The sequence below is a fragment of the Adiantum capillus-veneris genome, chromosome 3, assembly GCF_014529385.1.
Source record: "Adiantum capillus-veneris isolate H3 chromosome 3, ASM1452938v2, whole genome shotgun sequence".
NCBI lineage: Eukaryota > Viridiplantae > Streptophyta > Polypodiopsida > Polypodiales > Pteridaceae > Adiantum > Adiantum capillus-veneris.
Window position 1 is genome coordinate 26,343,403 of NC_140933.1, and position 22,212 is coordinate 26,365,614.

Genomic DNA, 22,212 nt, shown 5'->3' on the forward strand with positions numbered 1-22,212 from the left:
TGCCAGTATGCGTCGGGAAAGTCGGTCAATGCGTGGGAATACTGACTGTGAAGGGTCCTAGTACAGTTATGCTGCCGAAATCGGGCCGGAACAGTTGAAATTCAGCCAAGTTTGTGCGGGGCAGCTTGTAGGGAACCACAGCGTTTATTCCCTCTTTTGAACAATAAAGAAATACCGAAAGGGGCGCCCAAGTTAGGGGCCAATCTGGTGTCGGTCTACTCATACAGGTGCAATCTAGTAGCCTGTATCCCTTTCCCCTTTGTTGTGTCTTGAAAGTACAGGTAAAGTGGGCGACAAATTAAATGGGTGAAAGCAAATAAGGTTTAAGTTTAAAGTCTACCGCCCTTTTTGAAAGTACAGGCCGGTTCCATGGTTCCATCGACGGGATTAAATCACTTTTTCCCATAGAAGTGAGCCTTGGTCAGGTTGGGCTTGAAGACACAGGGGATCATAGACCAGACACAGGGAATTGCAATTATGGCTGACAGACCAGATGATGTGACTGAAGAGGTTTCCTCTTCGCAGGGTCAACAGACATATGAAGTGGGTGACCACCACAGACGGATGATGATATATTCAGGACCCAGTTGGCTACTGCTGTGGCTATGTTCACACAAGTAATGCAGAACCCGAGGCTTTTAGCCTTTCTGCAACCTCCTGTTCCGTCTCAGCAAGTTGGGTCACTGGATCGTATTCAAAAGCCTGTTAAGGCTAAGCACAAGTGATTCATACTGCACAGTCAATGGAAACACCTATACACTTGACGGAGAACATGCAGTCTCCACAAGCTGTGCCTAAGGTGCAAGAACATGTGGCTGAGATGCCAGTCTTTCAAGCTGTACCAGTTCAGCCAGCCACCTTTCAACAGCCTATAGCTGGTTCTAATGGGCAGGGAAGCAACATACAGGCTATGCAACAGGTCTTCCCACTACCTTCAGTACACCTTGGCTATTTTGGAGGTGGATCGATATTCCAGAGCATGGCTGGTCATGCACCTGGAAATCAGTTTTACACGCCAGGAACAGTGTTTGGGGGTGCTCAAACGATGATGCCTAACTCCATGTATGGTGTCACGCGCATGCTACCAGGGTTTCAGAGCACTCAGGGCCAATTTGGGATGCCACAGGCAAATTTTGGTATGGCTAGAATTACAAATCAGCAGCCAAATATGGCATTTCCAGGTCAACTTAATTGCGGTCAGGGAACACAAATGAACCCTAATAGTGTTCCCATGTTTCAGTCACTTCCATATGACAATTTAACGCCGCTGGAGAGGCCAACTCCGTACAAAGAAGGTGGCAAAGGTGTGACTTTCACGACCTTTATAGGGTTTGATGACAGGAAGAAGGCTCTCTCATTCCTCCAGCAATTTGACAAGGCTTATGCAGGGGGAAACTTTACAGAGGCTTCAAAGGTCCGCAAGGCAGCCACTTTCTTGACAGGGAATGCGAGACAATGTTGGACAACTTTATTGCTTCAAGGGCAAGCTCCGTCCACATGGATTTACTTCAAGTAGATTTTTGCAGCAGCATGGTTATCTGATGACTTTGAAGCACATGTCATGACAGAATGGCACCAGCTTAATGCTGCTACTTGCAAGAATCTGGATGATTACAATCGGAAGTTTTGGAAAGCTCTACTTCCAGTAACTTCCTATAGGGAATGCGAGACAATGTTGGACAACTTTATTGCTTCAAGGGCAAGCTCCGTCCACATGGATTTACTTCAAGTAGATTTTTGCAGCAGCATGGTTATCTGATGACTTTGAAGCACATGTCATGACAGAATGGAACCAGCTTAATGCTGCTACTTGCAAGAATCTGGATGATTACAATCGGAAGTTTTGGAAAGCTCTACTTCCAGTAACTTCCTATAGGTTTGTGCCATTGACAGAACAGATTGAAAAATACTGTTGTGGCCTATCCAAAGGATTGAGAAAATACTGCACAAAGACCAAAGTCACTACTTTGACGCAACTCATTGAGGTAGCAAACACTGGCAATGGTTTGCTCAAGGGAGAAGATTGTGAATTCAATACTGGCGTCAAGGAAGGATCAGCCAAGAAAAATTCAGCGAAGAAGTATGTTCCCAAGGAGGTTCCTAAAGTGACTCAGGAGCCAGCCAATGCAGGGAAAGACAAAGCTACGGCTGAATCAGAAAAGGGACCAGCGAAGAAATGGCAAAGACGCTTTCCTCGCAAGTCGGAAGAGCAAAAGAAGGTCCTGACGTCAGAGAACAAATGCTTCATCTATGAGCAGCCTGGCCACATTGCTTACAATTGTCCTACAAAGAAAAGGCCAGCTGATTCTGAAGACAAGGAGGACAAGAAAGGAAAGAAGCCCATGGCTGATCTAGTGCCAGATATGGTGGGCGACAAGCCAAATTCAGATGCAAGTGAGCTTTGCAGAGCATGGGGAAAGGTCAAGGATCAAACAGTGCTTATCTTCTTTGATCCAGGTGCCAAAGCCAACTTCATTTCTCTAGAATTGGCTTCAAAGTTGGGAATCAGACCTGAAGAGATGGGGTATACAGCAGAGGCAGATTTGGCATGTCCTCGCCATACAGAGGCTGTGACACCCATCATCGGAAAGTTGCGCCTACATATCCAGTCTTATGTAGATGCTGAAGAATTTTACATCATGCCACTGGACGGATGTGATGTGTTGTTAGGTATTCCTTGGTTATTTCGTGTACAGAGAATCATGGATGCCTACAACAAAAAGATCACTGTACAGAGCAGGGGAAAGACTCACATTCTGGATGTAAAGCTTAAAGGGGAGTCTATTCCCACTTTATCAGCTTCTGCTATTACTTCTGTAATGAAAAAGCATCTTTCTGCGTACTTGGTATTTGCACGTGAAGTGTCAGATTGTGATGAATCAAATTTATCTGTGCTAGATAAAGAAAGGTCAATGTTTTTACAATAGTATAGTGACTGTTTTTCCGATTCATTACCGTCTCAATTACCGCCAAAGAGACCCGAGGACCATGCGATAGATTTGGTGCCAGGTAGTAGCCCACCAAATAAGCCTCCGTATAGGGTTAGTGCAGCTCAGCAGAAAGAGATAATGGGCCAAGTACAGGAGCTGTTAGAAAAGGGTCTGATTCAGCCCAGTTCATCCCCATTCTGTTCTCTAGTGTTGTTGGTGCAGAAAAAGGATGGCTCATGGCGTATGTGCATCGACTACCGTGCACTGAACAAGAATACCATCAAGAATAGGTTCCCTATACCTAGAATTGAAGATATTCTGGACAAATTAGGAGTAGCAGCTATGTTTAGCAGGATAGATCTAAAGAGTGGGTACCATCAGATCCGCATTAGATCAGAGGATGTGCACAAGACTGCTTTTAGAACGACGTTTGGCCTTTACGAATTTTTAGTGATGCCCTTTGGTCTCACAAATGCTCCTATTACGTTCAATAGGATGATGGACAAAATTTTCCGTCCACACCAGCAGTTTGTTGGTACATTCTTTGATGACATGATAGTCTACTCAAAGAATGAAGGGGAGCATAGGCATCACTTGGCCATTGTGTTCGAAGAGCTATGCAGTCATAGGTTGCTCATCAATGCAAAGAAAAGTGAATTTTTTCTGGAAGAGATCCACTTTCTGGGACACATTGTCTCAAAGGATGGTGTCAGAATGGATCCTGCAAAAGTTGAAGCGATCAAGTCATGGCCAGATTTGAAGACGGTGCACGATGTCCGAAGTTTCTTGGGACTATGCTCCTATTACAGAAGGTTTATCCGAAATTTCGCTGAGATTGCTTCACCTTTACATGCTCTTCAAAAGAAGGCAATCACCTTTAGATGGACACAGAAAGAGATTTCAGCTTTTAATCTCTTAAAGGAAAAGATGACTTCAGATCCAGTCATTGTGTTGCCAGATCTTAGGAAGTCATTTGTGGTCCAGTGTTATGCCTGTGGTAGTAGCATTGGTGCAGTGCTAATGCAAGATGGCAGGGTAGTAGCCTATGAGAGCAGAATTTTGTAAGGGCCAGAGATGACCATGCAAGTCTATGAGAAAGAGTTACTGGCTGTGATTCATGCGCTCTTAAGTTGGAAACACTACCTGCTAGGTGCAGATTTCGTTGTCCAAACGGACCATCAGACCTTGCGATACTTCTTGACACAGACAAAGTTATCTGAGAAGCATATGCGATGGGCAAATATCTTGTCCATGTTCCATTTTCAAATTGTGCATGTGGAAGGCAAGAAGAACGTTGTGGCTGATGCCTTGTCAAGGAAGCCACAAATTTCAGCTGTGTCAATTCCTTATCATCATGAACTTGATGATATGAGGGAATAGTATGCAAATGATGAAGATTTTGCAAGGGTCTTCGAGCAACTAATGGATGGACAACGTCATGAACACTATCTTCTCAAAGATGGGTTCATGATGATGCATGGCAGATTGTGTGTCACAAAGCCATTGCGACGCAAAGTTATGGAAGAGAGTCATGTCCCACCGTATGCAGGGCATCGTGGTATCGATGCTACAGTTAAAGCGGTTGAGACATTCTTCTATTGGCCTACATTGAGAAGAGATGTGGATGTCTTTGTGCGAGAATGCCTAATTTGCCAGAAGGTCAAGTTTGACAGGCAAAAGGCACCAGGGTTATTGCAACCACTACCTATTCCAGATAAACCATGGGAAAGTATTGCGAGAACGCAGACAGGAAATGATGGTATTTGGACCATCATTTGCAGATTCAGCAAGCAGGCTCATTTTATTCCTGTCAGGAAGAAGATAAAGCCAGATCAGATGGCACGCTTGTTTATGAGCAATATTTTCAAGTATCATGGCATGCCACAGTCGATTGTTAGCGACCGTGATCCATGCATGACAAGTTTATTATGGAGAGGCTTGTTTGAGAATATGGGCACCACGCTCAAACTCTCTTCGTCATTTCATCCTTAAACAGATGGGCAGTCAAAAGAGGCAAATTCTACTCTCCTAGATCTACTGAAGTGTTATGTCTCAGAGCATAAAGGAAAGTGGGAGCAGTATTTTCCATTGGTGGAGTATGCATACAATAATACAGTGCATACATCAACTGGCAAGGCACCTTTTGAGATAGTTGAAGGTGCCAAGAAAGTTCCTCCCATACTGCATACAAAGGACAAGATATTTGAAGCAGATAAGTATGTTCAAGACATGGATGAAATGTACAAGAAGGTCAAAGTGGCCTTAGAAAAGACTCAGGCAAAGCAAAAGAAAGCAGCTGATCGTCACCGTCGTGAAGTAGTATATTCACTTGGTGATTGGGTGCTTTTACGCTTTGAAAAGGCAAGGTTAAAGAAGATGAAGGGCAAGGAAAGACAATTTCCTAAGCTCAGCATGCATTACTATGGGCCTTTTCAAGTGTGCGACATAATCAGTGATGTTGCATATAGGCTGAAATTGCCTGACAGTTGGAAGATTCACAATGCATTTCATGTGAGTCTTCTCAGACCCTATGTGGGTGATGTGCCAGAAGATATGCCAGCTGAAGATCAGCCGGAAGTCGAGGAACTTGACAAGATGTTGGTCCCGGAACAGATTTTGGCACATAAGGAAAGAAAAGTGAAAGCCAAGGTTGCTAGGCGTTACTTGGTAAAGTTCAGAAACTATCCACCAATGGATGCTAAGTGGATGGAAGAAGGTGAACTTGCAGAGTCACCAAATATGTTATCACTTTACCTTGAAGCCTTCGATTTGCAACCTACCTTGACCCCTTGAGTTTCAAAGCTACATGGATTGTCAGTGTGACAATGGCTTCTGAAAGAAATGATGTACATGGTAATTAAAGTGAGCTCAAATGAAATACCTGTTACATGAATGTTAGAGCCGTACAGATTATCAGATTGGCAATTGCTCTTATGGAATGTCCAAAAGTTTGGTTAGTGCTATAGAAGTGAGTATTCCTTGTCGGTTTGTCAAGGATACAGTAATTGCTTCTATTAAAGAGTACATGTGTAACTGCATTCTTAAACTGTCGGTTTGGGTATGCTCGAAAGTGTTACCGGATCCAACGTGTACTATAAGACAGTGGCAAAATGTGTAGCTACCATTTTGTTATTGGAAAGTTAGTGACTCAAAGCAATGGCAGAGTGCGAAGCTACCACTATGTCATTGGGACAGGGTTCACACGCAGGCAATACATGTGTCGACGAGGTGTTGAATACACTAGGGTAGACAATGAGCATGTATGTGTCGTACATGTGTCGACAGGTGTTGAATACATCAGTGTTGACTATGAGCATGTACGACATAGATGCAAACGAGGACGTTTGAGATTTCAAGAGGGGGGTATGTCACCAGCGTGTGACTACTATCTATCCTTTTTGTTGATTTCTTTCTTATTATTTATTTACTTTCACTTTCTGGAAACACCCCTCGGGAAATCTAACTGCCCTGCATTGCATAGCTAGTGTGGAACTGTCCAGAGGGAGTCCAGGCCTGAGGGCAAGAGAGCACTAAGGTTGGACAAATACTATGGTTAGCCAAAGTGGGGTCATTGACTAGCCAAAGTAGAATCCTTTGCTACAGAAGCTACATTTCAGTTCCGGGTGTGGCTGCAGTGTACAAGGGGGTCAGATGACCTAGAAAGATACAATGGCAGCATCTCCTAAAATTTAGGGAACTGCTATTTTGGGACCTGAAAATGTGTTTGTGTCATTACCTCCGGAATGACAAGCGGAACATTTTCTTACTCTGCCGTGAAGTCAACTGGGCAACCGGTTGGCAGATTTTTAGGCGGCAACCCCAAAACGGGAAAATGCTTGTAAATGCGCCATGTGGCACATTCTGGTGCACTTTCCTCATGCAAGAGAAGGTGGCGCTGAATTTGAAGGGAGAAGAGGCTCATTTGCTGATTTTGTCACACGTTAAGAGCTATGGAGTGCTTCCTTTCCCTCCCATGTACAGTGCAGTGCCAGGAGTGATGCCCTGCACGCTACGCACTGCCCTCTCTCTCCCCTATGGCAGTATGTTATGCCCCTCTAGTGGACTTTTCAATTGACCAATGTACAGTTGTGTGGGTTCATGCACGATTGCCAAGGCAAGAGCCTCTTGCACAGGTACTGGATTAGCTAGCGGTTAAGCCCCCCGCATGTACAGGTGAATTCGGAGAGGTTTCACGCTAGAAATCTCGTCCGATTCAAAGGGCAAGTAGCCCTACAGGTGCGGGAGCTCGACGACTTGCTACGGATGCGACCGGCACGCAAAACGGAGCCCGAAACAGTAAATTACAGCCTGCTGTGTATTTTTGCAGGTTTAGGGTTTTTGGCCCTAAACGGTCCCTAATACCCCCAAGAGGTTCGGGGACGCGAGGGGACCGCTGTACAGGTGATCTGGCGCATTTTTGGGGCTGAAAACAGAGAATTCAGCGTGCTGCAGATTCTCGCCAGGTTTTGCAAAGTGCCCGTATGCGTCGGGAAAGTCGGTCAATGCGTGGGAATACTGATTGTGAAGGGTCCTAGTACAGTTATGCTACCGAAATCGGGCCGGAACAGTTGAAATTCAGCCAAGTTTGTGCAGAGCAGTTGTAGGGAACCACATCCTTTATTCCCTCTTTTGAACAATAAAGAAATACCGAAAGGGGAGCCTAAGTTAGGGGTCAATCTGGTGTCGGTCTACTCATACACGTGCAATCTAGCAGCGTGTATCCCTTTCCCCTTTGTTGTGTCTTGAAAGTACAGGTAAAGTGGGCGACAAATTAAATGGGTGAAAGCAAATAAGGTTTAAGTTTAAAGTCTACCGCCCTTTTTGAAAGTACAGGCCGGTTTCAGAGCGCCCTATTTTTAAAGAAGACTTCCCACCAACTTATGGGACCCCCTCGCCCGACCCCGCAAAACCCCTCATCCGACTTGCTCTTTCGCCGACAGAGCAAGCGAGTTTAGAGGCAGAGGTGGCGCGCCTCCAGGCCACCTCTGTTATTTGCAAGATTCTCAACACCAGATGTCACCAGGAGGTGTATTTTTCCTGTTGCCTTCCGTAAATAAGTACTAGATATTTTTATTTATTTTTATTTTTACTTGTTTTGCCCGGAACCCTTGAAAATGCAAGTGGACATTGCATGGCCAGTGAGAAACGGCTGCGGCCGAACAGGTTTCTCGCATCGGGAGTCTAGGTCGGTCGGTCCGGGACTGGTTGGGCCAGTTAGCACTGAATTCTGATGAGTATGGAAGCCTGTGTGCGCCAAATGAAGTCTAGGCCACTCGGAAAGTCACATATAACTTTATGAGTCAGTGGGAACTAGGGAATGAACTCGAAGGGGCAAACTGGACACTTGGCAAGAGGAGAGCAGCCTGCAAGACACCTCAACAAGAGGAGGCGCCCATTTGAGGCTGGGGGCTCGATTTCTATAAAGAAGTGACCTACAGTGTGTGTGTGAGTAGTGGGTGCAGGTCTATAGCTTTAATGGAAAGCTTGCCTTCTCCTCTGTCTCATGTAGCGCGATGACTTGCTCTCGTGCATCTCTCTCTCCCCTTTGGCACATATGGTAATGCCCCACTAGTTGGGCTACTCAAATGAATATATACAGTTTTGGGGCTTTATGCGCGTTTGCCAAGGCAAGAGCCTTCTGAACAGGAACCGGATTAGCTTACTGCTAATCCCCCACAGGTACGCACAGTTCCATCGCGAAAGATTGCGAGTTCGAGAGTTTTCTCGCGTGAAAACTCGTCCAATTCACAGGGGAACTGTCCCATTGCGTGCAGGAGCCCTTGGGACACGCGTAGGCATGTTCGCTCCGCTAGAAACGATCCGAAACAGGGAATTACAGCCTGCTATGTTTTTCTGCAGGTTTAGGGTTTCGCACCTAAATTGCAAGGGAACACCGGGGGAGCCTCGTGAAAGACTTGGGATGCGTGTACAGGCTTTTGGGCACCTGACAGTGAAAAAGAATTACAGCCCGCTAAATTTTTGTGACAGCTCACCAGAAAGCTTCCAGATAGAGAGGGAATCCGCCCTAGACAGGTACTTTTGATCCACAGGGGTTTTTGCGCCATTATGCTGCCAAAATCAGGTCGAAAACCTGCGTTTTCAGCCCTCGCCAGGTTTGGACAGCTTTGTGAAAGCTTGTACTAAGTGGTCGGATCGTCTACCTTAAATTGAATAAAGAAATACCAAAAGGGGCGCCAATCTTTGGGGCCTACAAGGTGTCGGTCTCGTGTGCACAGTGACACTCTAGTCGCTGGACGCAACTGTGTTCTCTTTCCTTCTCAGTGCTCTGTGTAAAGTTAACAGATAATTGAAATAGTACCGCCCTCTACGTTGTATAGGCCAGTTAGACCAGACCCAACAGAGGGGAAGTGCGCGATCTCCTTCAGGCCCGCCTTCTCGCAGAGGTGGGCAAGATTCTCGATGTTGAGCTTCTCGAACGTGGCTACTACCAAATAGAGTTTGAGACTCCCGAGATGGCGTCCAAGGTCATTGCGATGAGTCCCCCTGGCCATCTGTGCAGTTTGAGCATATTTTCGACAGTGGCGCCACGGTTTCGACCCAGCTACCGACGTTCTTGTCGAGGAGGCAGACCTGCCCATCTCAATCTGCTTCCCCGGCTTGAGGAGGGAGTACCTTCTGCTTCTTTCCAGGATAGGTCAGCGATTGGGAATGTCCTGGAGACACCTCGCACGGCAGCCTCCGTAACTGCCAAGGCGGCCAGCATCCCCACAGTACGTGTTCTGGTTCGGGACACCCACACTCTCCCGAAGGTCATCCTACTACCTCGGGTGAGCTATGGTTGGTTCCGATAGAGCGTGGAGTATTCGGGCCTCCCGAACCAATGTTTCATTTGTCGACAGATGGGCCATCTTGCCAAGGCATGTCCACAAAGGAGACCCCGACCTACACCACAGGCCCAGCCCCAGCCTTCAAGGGCTGGCTAGCAGCAGTGGACTGAGTCACAGAGTACGCTAGCAGCAGCGGACTGAGTCACAAAGTTCGTGGTCGACGTTGACAAGGACCACCGCGCCAGCCCGACACTCAAAGTGGTCCCCAGGCTCCTGCCTAGCAGCAGTGGGTTCCCACAAGGAACCGATTTGACCCTCTTCAGTAGGACGAGGTCCCTGCTCCAACCTCCACCTCCGACAGCCCCTCCTCCCCCAGAGTTCTCCTCTTCCGCCCCTCCCCCTCCACCTCCTCTCTCTGTCTCTCCATCTTGCCCTCCTCCCTCTGCTGCTCCCCCACACCCCCCTTCTCCCTCGAGCCCCCCTGCTCCCACATCTCCTCTCGCTCCATCCCCACAGCCGTCCCGAGGGGCAAGACCTCCCTCGGCTGCTAGGAGATCTCCTGGCAGCGCTTTTGCCACGAGTCGCTTGGCGAGGAGGGACAGCCTTTCTTGCAACCCCCTCTTCCGATGCAGACGTCTCCCTTTGCAGCAGTTCCTCGTGGTCTGATGAGTTTCGACATTCGACATTCGACGTCGTTGGGATTTCTTTGCCTACGACTTTACACGGTTTCTCGGCGACCCCTCACCAAACCTTGAGGCAGCTTGCTTCAGAGTCCATGTACTGTTCCTTGCAGCTAGGGGGATAGAGGCCTTGGACTCAGCGGTTGGCTTCTCTTTTCCCCTATGCGGCAGGGAGCAGTCTGAGTGGACTCTAGACTCAGTGTTGGAGTGGCTGCAAACACAGGCCCTAGAGTTCTCTCATCACATGTGAGACCTAGGGGTTACGGACTTGGTTCAGACTCTATGGCCGTTGGCCAAGTTTTCAGTGACACCTCCAGACTCAGCAGGATGTAGACACATTGTGGTTCACTTCTTTTCTGACACGCAGAGCCCGCCATGTTATGTAAACATACATGAGGACTCCTGGACAGAGGAGGTTTCTTTGCTTGGGCTAGACACTATTTGTAGTCACGCCTATCTCGAGGACGCTCGGATGCGGATTACTCCCCATCCAAGCCTGCCTCGAAGATAGCACGGTTAGCTGTTGCTGCAGCATCAGTTCTCTCTTGCTCCCCATGAGGATCGTCTCATGGAACGTGCACGGATTAGGTGGGCCCCAGGTTCAGCCTCATAGGGGCCCACTACATCAGGATCTTCAGCGATGCCTTGTGGGAGGAGAGATTGACCTTCTTATGCTACAGGAGCATCATCTGTGTGAGAGCCGCATTAGACGTTGTGGTCAGCTTTTGTGTGGACGATATGAGACTTTTTGGTCAGCTGCATTTGGAACTGGTGGCATCCAGGGAGGGGTATGTATGACTATTGCGGACTCTTGGCAGCAGGCCAGCGTGGACAGAGGTATTATTGTGCCTGGCAGGGCTCAGTGGATTACTATGCAAGCTCAGGGGCACGTCTTGGGTTTCCTAAACATCTATGCACCCAATGTGGCGAGTGCACGTGCAGAGTTTTGGTCTCACATTGTAAAGTCTCTGCCGCAGGCAGAGCAATGGTGCATTGGGGGTGAATTCAGCATGTTGGAGGACCCCTCTGACAGGATTGGAGATAGCCACACTACAGTGCATGGAGTTGAGTTGGCAGCTTGGAAGAGGTTATGTATGACTCTGTGGGTTTCAGATGTGTAGTAGCATTCTAGCTTTGTGAGGCTCCCAGACAGCCTGGCCTTCTCTCGCTCGGACCGCAGAGTGGGAGGAGTGAATCTATCTCGGATAGATCGCTTCTACACTAGCGACCATTTTTGTGATTTGGGTGGGACAGTTTGCATTCTGGCCGAAACTTCTTTTTCGGAACATGCACGAGTGATTCTCACAGTGACAGATAGACAGAGGAGGGGGAGTGCAATGCTACGCATCCCAGAGAGGGTCTTGCTGGACTCTACGCTCAGAGAGCGAGTGGTGGCTCTTTGGACAGAGGGCTTAGACATGCAGGACTCTCCTGCTGACAGAGTGGCCTCTGGACTTACTCAGCTTAGCCGGCTATTTCTCTAGGAGTCTACGGCCCGCCTGGCTGTAGCGAGAGAGGAGCAACGTCTCTGACGAGGCGTTGCTTCCTTGCAGAGGATGCAGGAGCATCATCCAGACAGTCCCTGGTTGGAGGAGCAGTTACAGCAGGCTCGCAAGGAGCTTGCCACCATAGAGGAAAGACGCCATGAGTTTTTTCATCGACAGGCATCGCAATGGACCCAAGTGGGTGACAGAGTGACAAGGGCTTTCTTTGAGACAATGGGGCCCCGACATGCGCATGCCAGGGTCAGCCAGTTGAGGAGGCTTGACGGGTCAGTTGCTTCAGAGCCAGAGGACATGGGTGCAGTTGCTATTGACTTTTACCGTGACCTACTGTCTGCAGACCCTCAGTAAGAGCATCAGGATGCATGCAGAGAGCAGGTGTGGGCACAAATGCCTTGTCTTGTGATTGAGGAGATGCACCAGAAGCTTGAGCTGCCTCTTCAGCTAGAGGAGCTACACGTGGCCCTTAGAGCACTTCCTCGTGGTAGCTGCCTAGGTGAGAATGGTTTGACTCCCAATGGAGTACCGGAACTTGCTTGGCTCAGATCTCTGTAGCGCTTTTCAGTACATCCTGCACACAAGAGAGATACCTGACAGTATGAGTAAGGGCTTGATTTACCTCATTCCCAAGGAGGGTGGCTCCTTGGATGAGATTCGACAGTGGAGGCCCATCACCATCCTCAACTCATCCTACAAAATTCTTGCCAAGGCTCTGAGTTTGAGGATACACCCACTTTTGGAGAGCATTATACGTGGGACACAGACAAGTTTTGTCGAGCGTAGTATCCTTGACAGCATCTTTACTTTTTGGGAGGCTTCTGCCCTCGGGCGTCTCCATGGTGAGGATCTGTTGATATTCCTCTATTTTGAGAAGGCCTACGATAGAGTTGACTGGGACTTTTTGGAGGGCACTCTTCGCAGGATGGGCTCTCTCAGATTCTTGGATCAGAGGTGTGTCAGCTCTTTATAGACGGGCACACAGTCAGGTACTTTTGTCCAGAGGTAGATGTGATTGTTTCATGCTCATACATTCGGTCAAACAGGGCTGCCCGCTTGCCCCCTTCCTCTTTCTGTTCTATGTTGAGGCGATGAGCAGGTTTTTGGTTTCACAACAGGTTGGTCTACGTGGCTTAGCGCTCCCTATTCGGGGAGATGAGCTATTGGATGCTGAGTTTGCAGATGACTCAGCCTTGTACTTGGATGGCTAGGAGGCCAACCTTCACAGGTGTGAGCCAGTGTTACGAGGGAACGCCTCCCTATGGGTTGGGAACGCCGGAACGGCGTTCCGGAGGGTCTTCATGGCCCGGAACGGCCAGACGTTCCGCAGGGGTTTTTGGTACCGGAACGGCTGGGAATGGCAGATTTTCAGATTTTTGAGCTTTATCTTGTGAGGCTCCCCCTTCTTAAATGCCCTTCCCCCCACCCCTTACCTTCACAGTGCACACAAGCTCTCAAGGGTGAAAGCTCAAGCTCTACCCTCTCGAGTCTCGAGTCTTGACTCTCAAGCTCTAGCCTTGTTAGTCGGCAAGGCTCTCTCCCTCTCCCCCTCTCTCTCAAGCTCTCTCGAGAGTCGAGTCTCCCACTTTTAAGCTCTCTCTCTCTCTCTCTCTCTCTCTCTCTCTCTCTCTCTCTCTCTCTCTCTCTCTCTCTCTCTCTCTCTCTCTCTCTCCGCGTCCCTCCCCCCTCAAGCTCTCAAGCCTATACGACATACGTTGGCCATAGTAAGGTTGAATGGTCTTCAAATCAAGTTTTCTGTGAGTATTAGAGTCAAAGGACTCTGACACTACTATATTTGAATCACACAGAGCTTAAAATTGCATTATTTGGGTGTTTTTATGCCTCCCGTTCCGCGCCGTTCCCGTTCCGGACCCCTCACCGTTCCCCCGTTCCACGGGGGATCCCGTCGCCGTTCCCGTTCCGCGTTCCGGGTAACTATGGTGTGAGCAGGCTCTTGAGACCTTTTGTTGTGCGTCAGGCGCACTAATCAACTGGAGAAAGACAGTGGCTTTCTCGGCCGGTAGTGCTCCTACACCTGATTGGCTGCCAGGAGAGGGTTTCAGATGGATCCCCCCAGGGACTGCAGTTCGATACTTGGGCTGTCAGGTTGGCTTGGACTTGTCTTCTGAGCAGCAGATTGCCTCCTCTCCTCCTGTCCATCAGGAGGAAGTTGTTACATTGGAGCTCCGCACGACTTTCTCTGGCAGGCAGGGTTGTAGTGGCCAACTAGGTGTGTTGGCTACTATGTGGTACATCACTTCTTGTTGGATCTTTTCGTGTTCCTGCATCAGCCAAGTAGAGAGGCTGATCAGGAACTTCCTTTGGTCAGGGCGTGACACTTAAATAGCCCGGGCCAAAGTGGCATGGGAGGTCATCATTCTTCCGTGTTCTCAGGGAGGGTTGGGGATCATATACCCAGCACAATAGAGTAGAGCCCTTCTAGGGAAGTTTGTCGTCAGAGGAATTCTTCCAGGGGAGGAGCCTTGGCAGGAGTTTTTGCTTCAGCGGCTTAGTGCTAGAGTGCCTCAGGCTGGAGGCCCCTGACGACCTTCGACCAAATGGATTTTCACAGAGATACGCAGAGTTGGCCTGAGCAGGAGACTGGAGGACTGCTTCGCTGTGAGTCTGCTCCGCTCTTGGAAGCAGCTGCAGAGAGGCCTGGAGCAGCGTCAGCCTACTTGCACGGAGGAGCGCCTGAGACAGTCCCTTGTTTGGAACCCCATGGTTAGCACTCAAAGAGGCCACTTGGTTGGTAGCAGGCCTCATGTGTCCTGGGGTCCCATGGCAGAGGGTCTAGCACGCACTTTAGGTGACTGGCTACAGTTCTCAGGCTTGTCAGAGGAGCTTCAAGGCATCCAGCTCTATAGGGCATGAGAGGGGTGCAGAGCATGTGTCGGGACATCGCAGAGGCAGTACTAGCTGAGTGGCTCACACCACTCGAGTCAACAACGCCCAGATGGATGGGGGCCTTCACTCGACTAGTGGTTCTCATCGTAGTTCGCGCTTGCTCAGAGACTGTACCCTCCCTATTTTTCGAGCTACAGGGTGAGGGATGCTTACACCGAATTTCAGTAGAGGCCCCACAAGTGGCAAAGTGCTGTTTTAAGAGGATCCGAGTTGTGGGCATCTGCGGGAGGACTTGTGTCATAGATCCAGACCCAGCAGCTCTTGAGACTGGCCACTAGAGGCTGTGGGCTTGGGAGAGTTGTCCACTGACACGAGTGCAGTGGGATCCTGGAGAGTGGTTTTGGAGGGACCCTTTCTCATCATTAAACCATCTAGGTGTCCCTTTATTTCAGTACACTGTTCGACTGGGACGTCACATATTGGCACCACGGAGGGAGGCTCGTCCTGCTGCTGCAGCACTTCATTGGCACGAGGAGGATCTCACAGCTGAGTTCTTGACAGCTTTTTGGGAGAGGTTGTGGGATTCCAGACAACCGAGGCGAGTCACTTTGTTCCAGTGGCTGGTTGCACATCGAGCTACAACAGTTGGCAGCTGGCTAGTACATAGTGGTCTTTCGGCAGCATGTGCAGCTTGTGACCATCTTGTGGAGAGTCAGCGCCACTGTCTGTGGGACTGTCCTTTGGCACAGCAGGTTTGGCCTCGTGTTCTTCGTCTGATGCTAGCTCTCTCCACAGCACGACAGTACACTTGGGGGGCAGTTGCTTGGTCCACTCTCACGGGCCCGGCACTTCAGTTTGAGCTATCCTCCACCAACAGGATGATAGTGATAAGGGGGGTTGACCTACACTCCAGTCTGCTAACAGAGCTTACTCCATAGGAGTGGTGCAGTGAGAGAGAGGAGTGGTGGGAGCTCATCTGCGGCCTGACACTCTGGTTCATCTGGCGGGCCCGCTGCTTCCGCATCTTTGAGGCTCGCCCTGTACCACCAGCAGAGACAATTCGGGATCTTTGACTAGAGCTGATCCATACTCTCAGAGGACAGTTCGAGAGACTCCAGGGCAGCTCCAACCGCATGTGAGAGCGTAGAGAGGCTTTCCTTCGACTCTGGCGCCCTGGGCCTTTCTTCACCATGGTCCAGGGTGTGCTCAGATGGCACTACCATCCACCTGTGTGGCTTTTCCCTCCTCCCATCTCTTGATCTAGCCTCATTGTACATATGTTGTTCTTTCATTGGAGAGTCTCCCCCTCAGGATTGTTGTAGCCCTCTCTTGTAGAGGTGGTTGTAGCCCTATGGGCAGTTTCATTAACTAATAGAAGGATCTTTTTCTCGGAAAAAAATTTATCTGATGTCCTTATTGATAGCCAAACAAATCACCTTTTCGAGATCCAAAATCCATCCACAGACAGATAGACCAGCTCTATTGGACGTACAAAGAGTCACACAATGCAAAAAAGTAACCTTTGGGGTGCATCTTCTTGCCTCGGGAAGAGCTCATACATTTACCATCTTAAATGGCCTTATAACGTGCTTACAACTCTCAATCTTATGAATGCTGCACAAGTCATGTCATGGCTCTAAATCTGTACACACGTAATCGACTGAATCTCATTATCTCCTTCATCCAAATCCCCATGCCCTCTTCCTCAATTGTTTGTATACCAGCCACAGACAGATTATCTAACCATATCCGTTCTCCATATGAATTCAGAAATCCCATGTATATTAACTCATTCCCTCTACGAACTTGACCCTCACTCCTTGTAGGAGCTTAAATGGCCACGGCTCCAGCTCAACACACACATTAGTGAGAGCACTGCACTAGAGGGACAACTCCATATAACTGATCGCATCAGGATGAATACACATGGACAAGAGTCCTCCCTGCGTCTCATTCAACAGGCTCTTTGAAATGCATGTGAATAAAACGTTGTTGCACAGTCAATGATAGAGACTGTGACAAGACAAAAGTTTCAGGTCAGGCTATTTTTCAGTCTTTAAAAAATGGGAATTAAACTGGCATCAACCAGTCCCTTGGCACTAAAAAGCTATACAAAAAATAAAAGCAGAGTTTCTACCTCAAATGAGCCACCCTTTGCTTTGTTCCGGGCTTCAAAAATACGACCATAATAGCCAATAGTGTAACCATCCCAATCCACCTGATAAAAAATTGGACGGTTCATCCTGGTTTGTCTTTTTCTTTTGCGTTACAATTATAGAATACACCATAAATTTTTAAAGCAACACAAAAGGGGGGAAAATTAAATACCACAACAGTTTCACCCTCTTTTGGTGTTTGTCCTGAGCCTGGCCGCAGGTCCTGCAAACAGGATACAATTAGTTGAAAGCGACAGAAGGCATATTTAGCAATGAGCAAGAAGAATCAAAGCAAAACTTGATGTTATATAAAGTAAACACAGCTGAGATCTGTGTTAATGAGCACAATGCAATGCATGCATACAGAGAAAGAGATTTAGGGGCTGTCGGAGTGGACCTCTAAAAAGCATCAATAATATATGACCCCCCCGCTAACCCCTGTGCACCACACGGGGTCTAGGCCTGTAGGAAAACCTCTGTATGGCACAGTATATCCAGTAAGTATTCCCAAGCCCAAGCTCTAGGAGCTAGCGTCGAGAATGTGGTTCATGGTCGTGAGCTATCAATTCCTAATAATTACTGTGTAAACCGTTGTACCACCTGTGCATACCATGATCCTCTATCTCTTGCCTCAACAAGCTACCTGGCTGACTTGAAAACTCTTAAGTGAGGTGGTTGGGGGAGCTATCTGAATCTGTCTGTGAGGCAAATGGTGGCACAGCAAACTCTGCTCTGATGGGTTTGTTGCATATCCTCCTTGATTCATAATGGCCTGCAGTCTCTCAATCTGAGTCTAGGAAAGAACAACTAATCCACGTGCCCATATTGCTGCTGCACGCATCAATGACAGAGTGACAAAAGTATCAAGAGTCCCTTTGTCTGCAGCTTCTAGAAGTGTGCCTAGTGAGACCATCCCTCTAGCATGGATAGGGCCGCATATCCTCGTGTCAGTCTGGCTCTGGTGGTTACTCCCATAGTCAAGGAGGTTGCAGCAGCGGAAAAGGTAAACCTCAGATTTACATATGAAGCAACCAACTCTACCTGACCTCTTACAAGTGTGACTGTGGCATGACTCTCCTGCCCTGTCTCCAAGAGTGGGAGATCATGACCTTGGTCTCCCCAAGGTTCATTGTAAGGGCCTTATGTATATAAAAATCATCTAGAGCTTGAAGATGCTCACAAACCAATAATCTCATCAGCATATAACAGGATAAGGACCAAACACGGTATGGGAGCTAGAGTGCTTCCAAGCACAGAGTGACACACTGTAGGCCCCAAAAGACTGGCACCCCTTTCGGTATTTCTTTATTCTTATTGCAAATAAAGGATCCGAACACTTTCACCTAGCTCTCACCAAGCTGTCCATGGCTGTAATTGCAGGTTTTGGACCCAATTTCACCAGCATAACGGCACAAAAATCCCTTCAGGTCAAAAGTACACGTCAAGGACACTTTCCCTTGCAATTTGGAAGCTTATTAGTGAGCCGCAGGCCAATTTCAGCGTGCTGTAATTCCTTGTTTAAGCATCCCAAGGCTTTCTCGAGGCTACCCTAGCAATGTCCTACAATTTAGGTGTGAAACCCTAAACCTGTAGAAAAACACAGCAGGCTGTAATTTTCTATTTTGGATCGTTTTGGGCGGAGCGAACACGCCCACGCGTGTCTCAAGTGCTCCCGCATACAATGGGACGGTTCCTCTTTGAATCAAATGAATTTTCATGCAAGAAAACTCTCCGATTTTGCAATCCTTCACGATGAAATTGTGCGTACCTCTTGGGGATTAGCAATTAGCTATCTAGTTTCTGTACAGAAGGCTCTTGCCTAGGCAATTTCCCATAAAACCCCCTGAACTGTACATAGTCATCTGAGAAGCCCAACTAGTGGGGCATTACCATATGTGCAAAGGGGAGAGAGAGATGCACAAGAGCAAATCGTCGCGCTACATGAGACAAGGGAGAAGGCAAGCTTTCCATTAAAGCTTTGATCACTTGGACACACTACTTACACACACACTGTAGTCACACTGAGTTGAAAAAACAGCCCCCACTCCAAAAATGGGCGCCGCCTCTTGAGACTGCAGCTTTTGGAGTGTGTGTTCGCTTGCAAGTTGCTCTCCTACTGCCATGTGAGTTGATTTCCTAGTACCCACCAACTTACACGTGTCGTGAGGGGCGACTTTGAACTGAGCCTAGACATACTTTTACTGGCCCGACCATCTCGTGGCAACCTGCCCTCCACTGCTGCGGATGAAACTCTCGGCCGTCAACCGTTTCACACTGGAAATACAATGTCCGTCCATTTGCGACTTCAAAAAGAGGGTCCCAAAAATTAAATAAAAATCAAGGGAAAGAAACCAACAACTAAGGTTAGTGGTTGCCACAGCCTCGTGACATACCCCCCTCTTGAAATCGCAAACGTCCTCAATTGCATGCCAGATATATAAGCCATAGATTTAGTGTGATTAGCACCATTTTATCATCACATGTATCCACAGGAAACATAGAAATGAAACCTTCATACTTTTGCCATTTCTATCTACGATAGAAGTGAACTAATATTATACCTTTAGCATTTGTAGAGCAGTGTCAACTTCTATTGCACTAAATCCGTATGTATATTTGATGTTCTAGTTCGATTATGACCCCTCTTTCGAGCACGTTGAGTTGGAGCATACGTAGGTTGTAACCCAAAGGCCTCAAGGTAAAGCTGCAATACGTTCGCTGACTCTAGCAATTCACACTCTTCCATCCACTTTGCATCCATAAGTGGATAGTTCTTGAACTTCACCAAATACCATCATACAACTTTTCCCTTAACTTTTCTTTCCTTATGTGCCAAAATCTACTCACAAACCAAGATCTCATCAACTTCCTCAACTTCTAGTTGATCCTCATCGGACATATCTTCTGGCATATCACCACGAAGGGTCTTAGAAGACTCATGTCACAAACTGGTGACGTGGCTGCCCGGTACACACACATCCTCCCCGCAATGGACAGGCTGGAAATGATCTGAAATGCTGACGTGGTTGGCTGTACGGCAGCCCCAGAAATTGCGGCGCCAAGTGCGGAAAGCTGACCCATGGCAGGCTGTACGGACACTTGCTTTTTGCGGCGTTTTTGACGGGCATTTTTACGGCAGATTTTGGGGATTGCTTTTGCTTTATTCCACACAAATTGGAAAGAGAGAGAGAGAGAGAGAGAGAGAGAGAGAGAGAGAGAGAGAGAGAGAGAGAGAGAGAGAGCTTGTGAGAGAGAGAGGGCTTTTGCTTTATTTTAAAAGATTTTGATTTTCAGCTTTTGGGCTCTGCTTTTAGCATCCCTTGTAAACCTTTATATTGGTAGTTTGGCTCTCACTTCTCAAAGCATCTGGACACAGAGTCTGAGAGTGAGTCCCGGCTACTCGCTTGTACTTTGAGTTACAGATTAATACAAAAAGAAATACCAAAAGGGGCACCACTCTTTGGGGCCAATATCTCTAGGCACGGAACTCCGTCGGGCCAGTGTCGAATCAATTGTGAACTGTGAACTGTTTCAAGTGATCTTTTGTGGTGTCGTGGTAGATTCTTGACTTGGAGTGTCCAAGTTTGTTCCAATGGTATCAGAGCGCGGCCGATTTCTCTTCTACCAGGAAATCCAATCCTTTTTACGTGACACTTATGGCTTCAGACAGAGATCAGGCGACTCCCTCTGCATCCGGAGATGCAAGAGGAGAGCACGAAGAAGATTCACACGAGGAGTATGGCCCGCCTCGGCCTACTCCGGAGCTTGAAGAGATAGAGCATCGACGACTGATCGAGGACGCAGGAAAGATGATGCTAAATTTTGCGAAGGACCCGAAATTTGCAAAATTTATGACTCAAACCTCCTTCGACCAAGTGTATGCACAGTGGCAGCAGACCACTGAACCACCCCCAAACCAGTACTCAAGAAACCTTACCCCAAGGATGTTTACTGAGCAGGAATTAGAAGAGGTGGTTGATGCACGGATTTCTCAGTTTTTTGACGAGCAGAACAAAGCAGAAACGCACGACAAAAAGCAGAAGAAAGGAACTAACTTCCGGGTTATTTGGGTCGTCAGTCTACTTTTGCCTCGGCTAAAAAGCAGAAGAAGCGTGTGCAGTTTGAAGGATTACCTTCTTCTTCTTCTTCTTCTCCTTCTTCTCCTCCTCCTCCTCCTCCTCCTCCTTCTGCTCCTCCTCCTTCTCCTCCTTCTCCTCCTTCTGCTCCTGCTCCTCCTCCTCCTCCTCCTTCTTCTTCTTCTTCTTCTTCTTCTTCTTCTTCTTCTTCTTTCGTCTTCTTCTTCTTATTCGAGTTCTTCTAGCTCTTCCAATTCGAGCGAAGAAGACAGAAAAGGCAAAAAGCGAAGTAAAAAGCATAAGGGCAAGAAAAAGGCAAAGAAGTCTAAATCTCTCTCATTTTCAGACAATTCTCGTCTTCAGATAGTTCGGACTTCGACGACCGCAAATTCTATTCAAAGAAGAAAAATTTTTACAAAGCCAACCAGTATGACTTTCTAGAAGATAAAATCAAGAAAGTCCGAGAGTTCAAAGAAGGTGGACAATCAGTTAAATTTAACACTTTTTCTGGTTTTCGAGATGCTTCGAAGGCTTTGGCCCTCATACAGCAATTTGACATAGCCTTCTCTAGAGGACGTTACTCAGAGCACTCCAAGATTCGGAGGGCTACTTCCTATTTCAGAGGGAACGCTCAAACTTGGTGGTCCACGCTTCTATTGAAGAGGAAAGCGCCAGTTAAATGGCTGAAATTTAAAAGGCTTTTTATTTCTTCTTGGCTGACTAGAGAGTACGAACGCGACATACGAACCGCTTGGAACCATTTTCAGATGACCAAGAAGGATACTTTGGACGCTTATTGCAAGAGATTCTGGAGCTCTTTTCTACCCGCCTCTTCATTTGAGAAGATCTCGTTCAGAGAGCAGATTGAGCGGTTTACCTTGGGTCTTCCTACAGAGATCCAAGATCACTGCTTAGAACAAAAGTCAAGTTCCATTCAGGAATTGATGAGTCATGCGAAACGGGGTTTTGCCATTTACTCTGGCAGTTTGACCTACCCCACATATGAAATCATGACATAGAGGAATGAACAGACTTCGAACAATGAAAGTAGAAAGAAGAAGAGTAACCCAGAAAAGAAAGAAAAGGATCCACGACCCAAGCTTACTCTTTCACAGAGAGCTCTTTACATCAAAGAGGGGAAGTGCTTCGAATGCGGGGAAACTGGGCATATCTTTGCGAAGTGCCCTAAAAAGGCACCGAAAGAAAAGAACGACAAGGATGAAGACAAGCCAGAGA

General features: G+C 47.8%; 1 protein-coding gene across 2 annotated transcripts in view; it reads right to left on the bottom strand.

Annotated features, from left to right (window-relative positions):
- Positions 1 to 22,212, bottom strand: part of LOC147460637 (peptidyl-prolyl cis-trans isomerase FKBP19, chloroplastic-like) — a 99,387-nt gene that overhangs the window by 17,778 nt on the left and 59,397 nt on the right. For both annotated transcript variants that reach the window (XM_086508295.1, XM_086508290.1), the window contains exons 5-6: positions 17,073 to 17,123; positions 16,882 to 16,962 (exon numbers count right to left, since the gene is read on the bottom strand). In XM_086508295.1, coding sequence (XP_086364421.1) covers positions 16,882 to 16,962; positions 17,073 to 17,123 — 132 coding nt within the window. The remainder of the gene's footprint in view (positions 1 to 16,881; positions 16,963 to 17,072; positions 17,124 to 22,212) is intronic.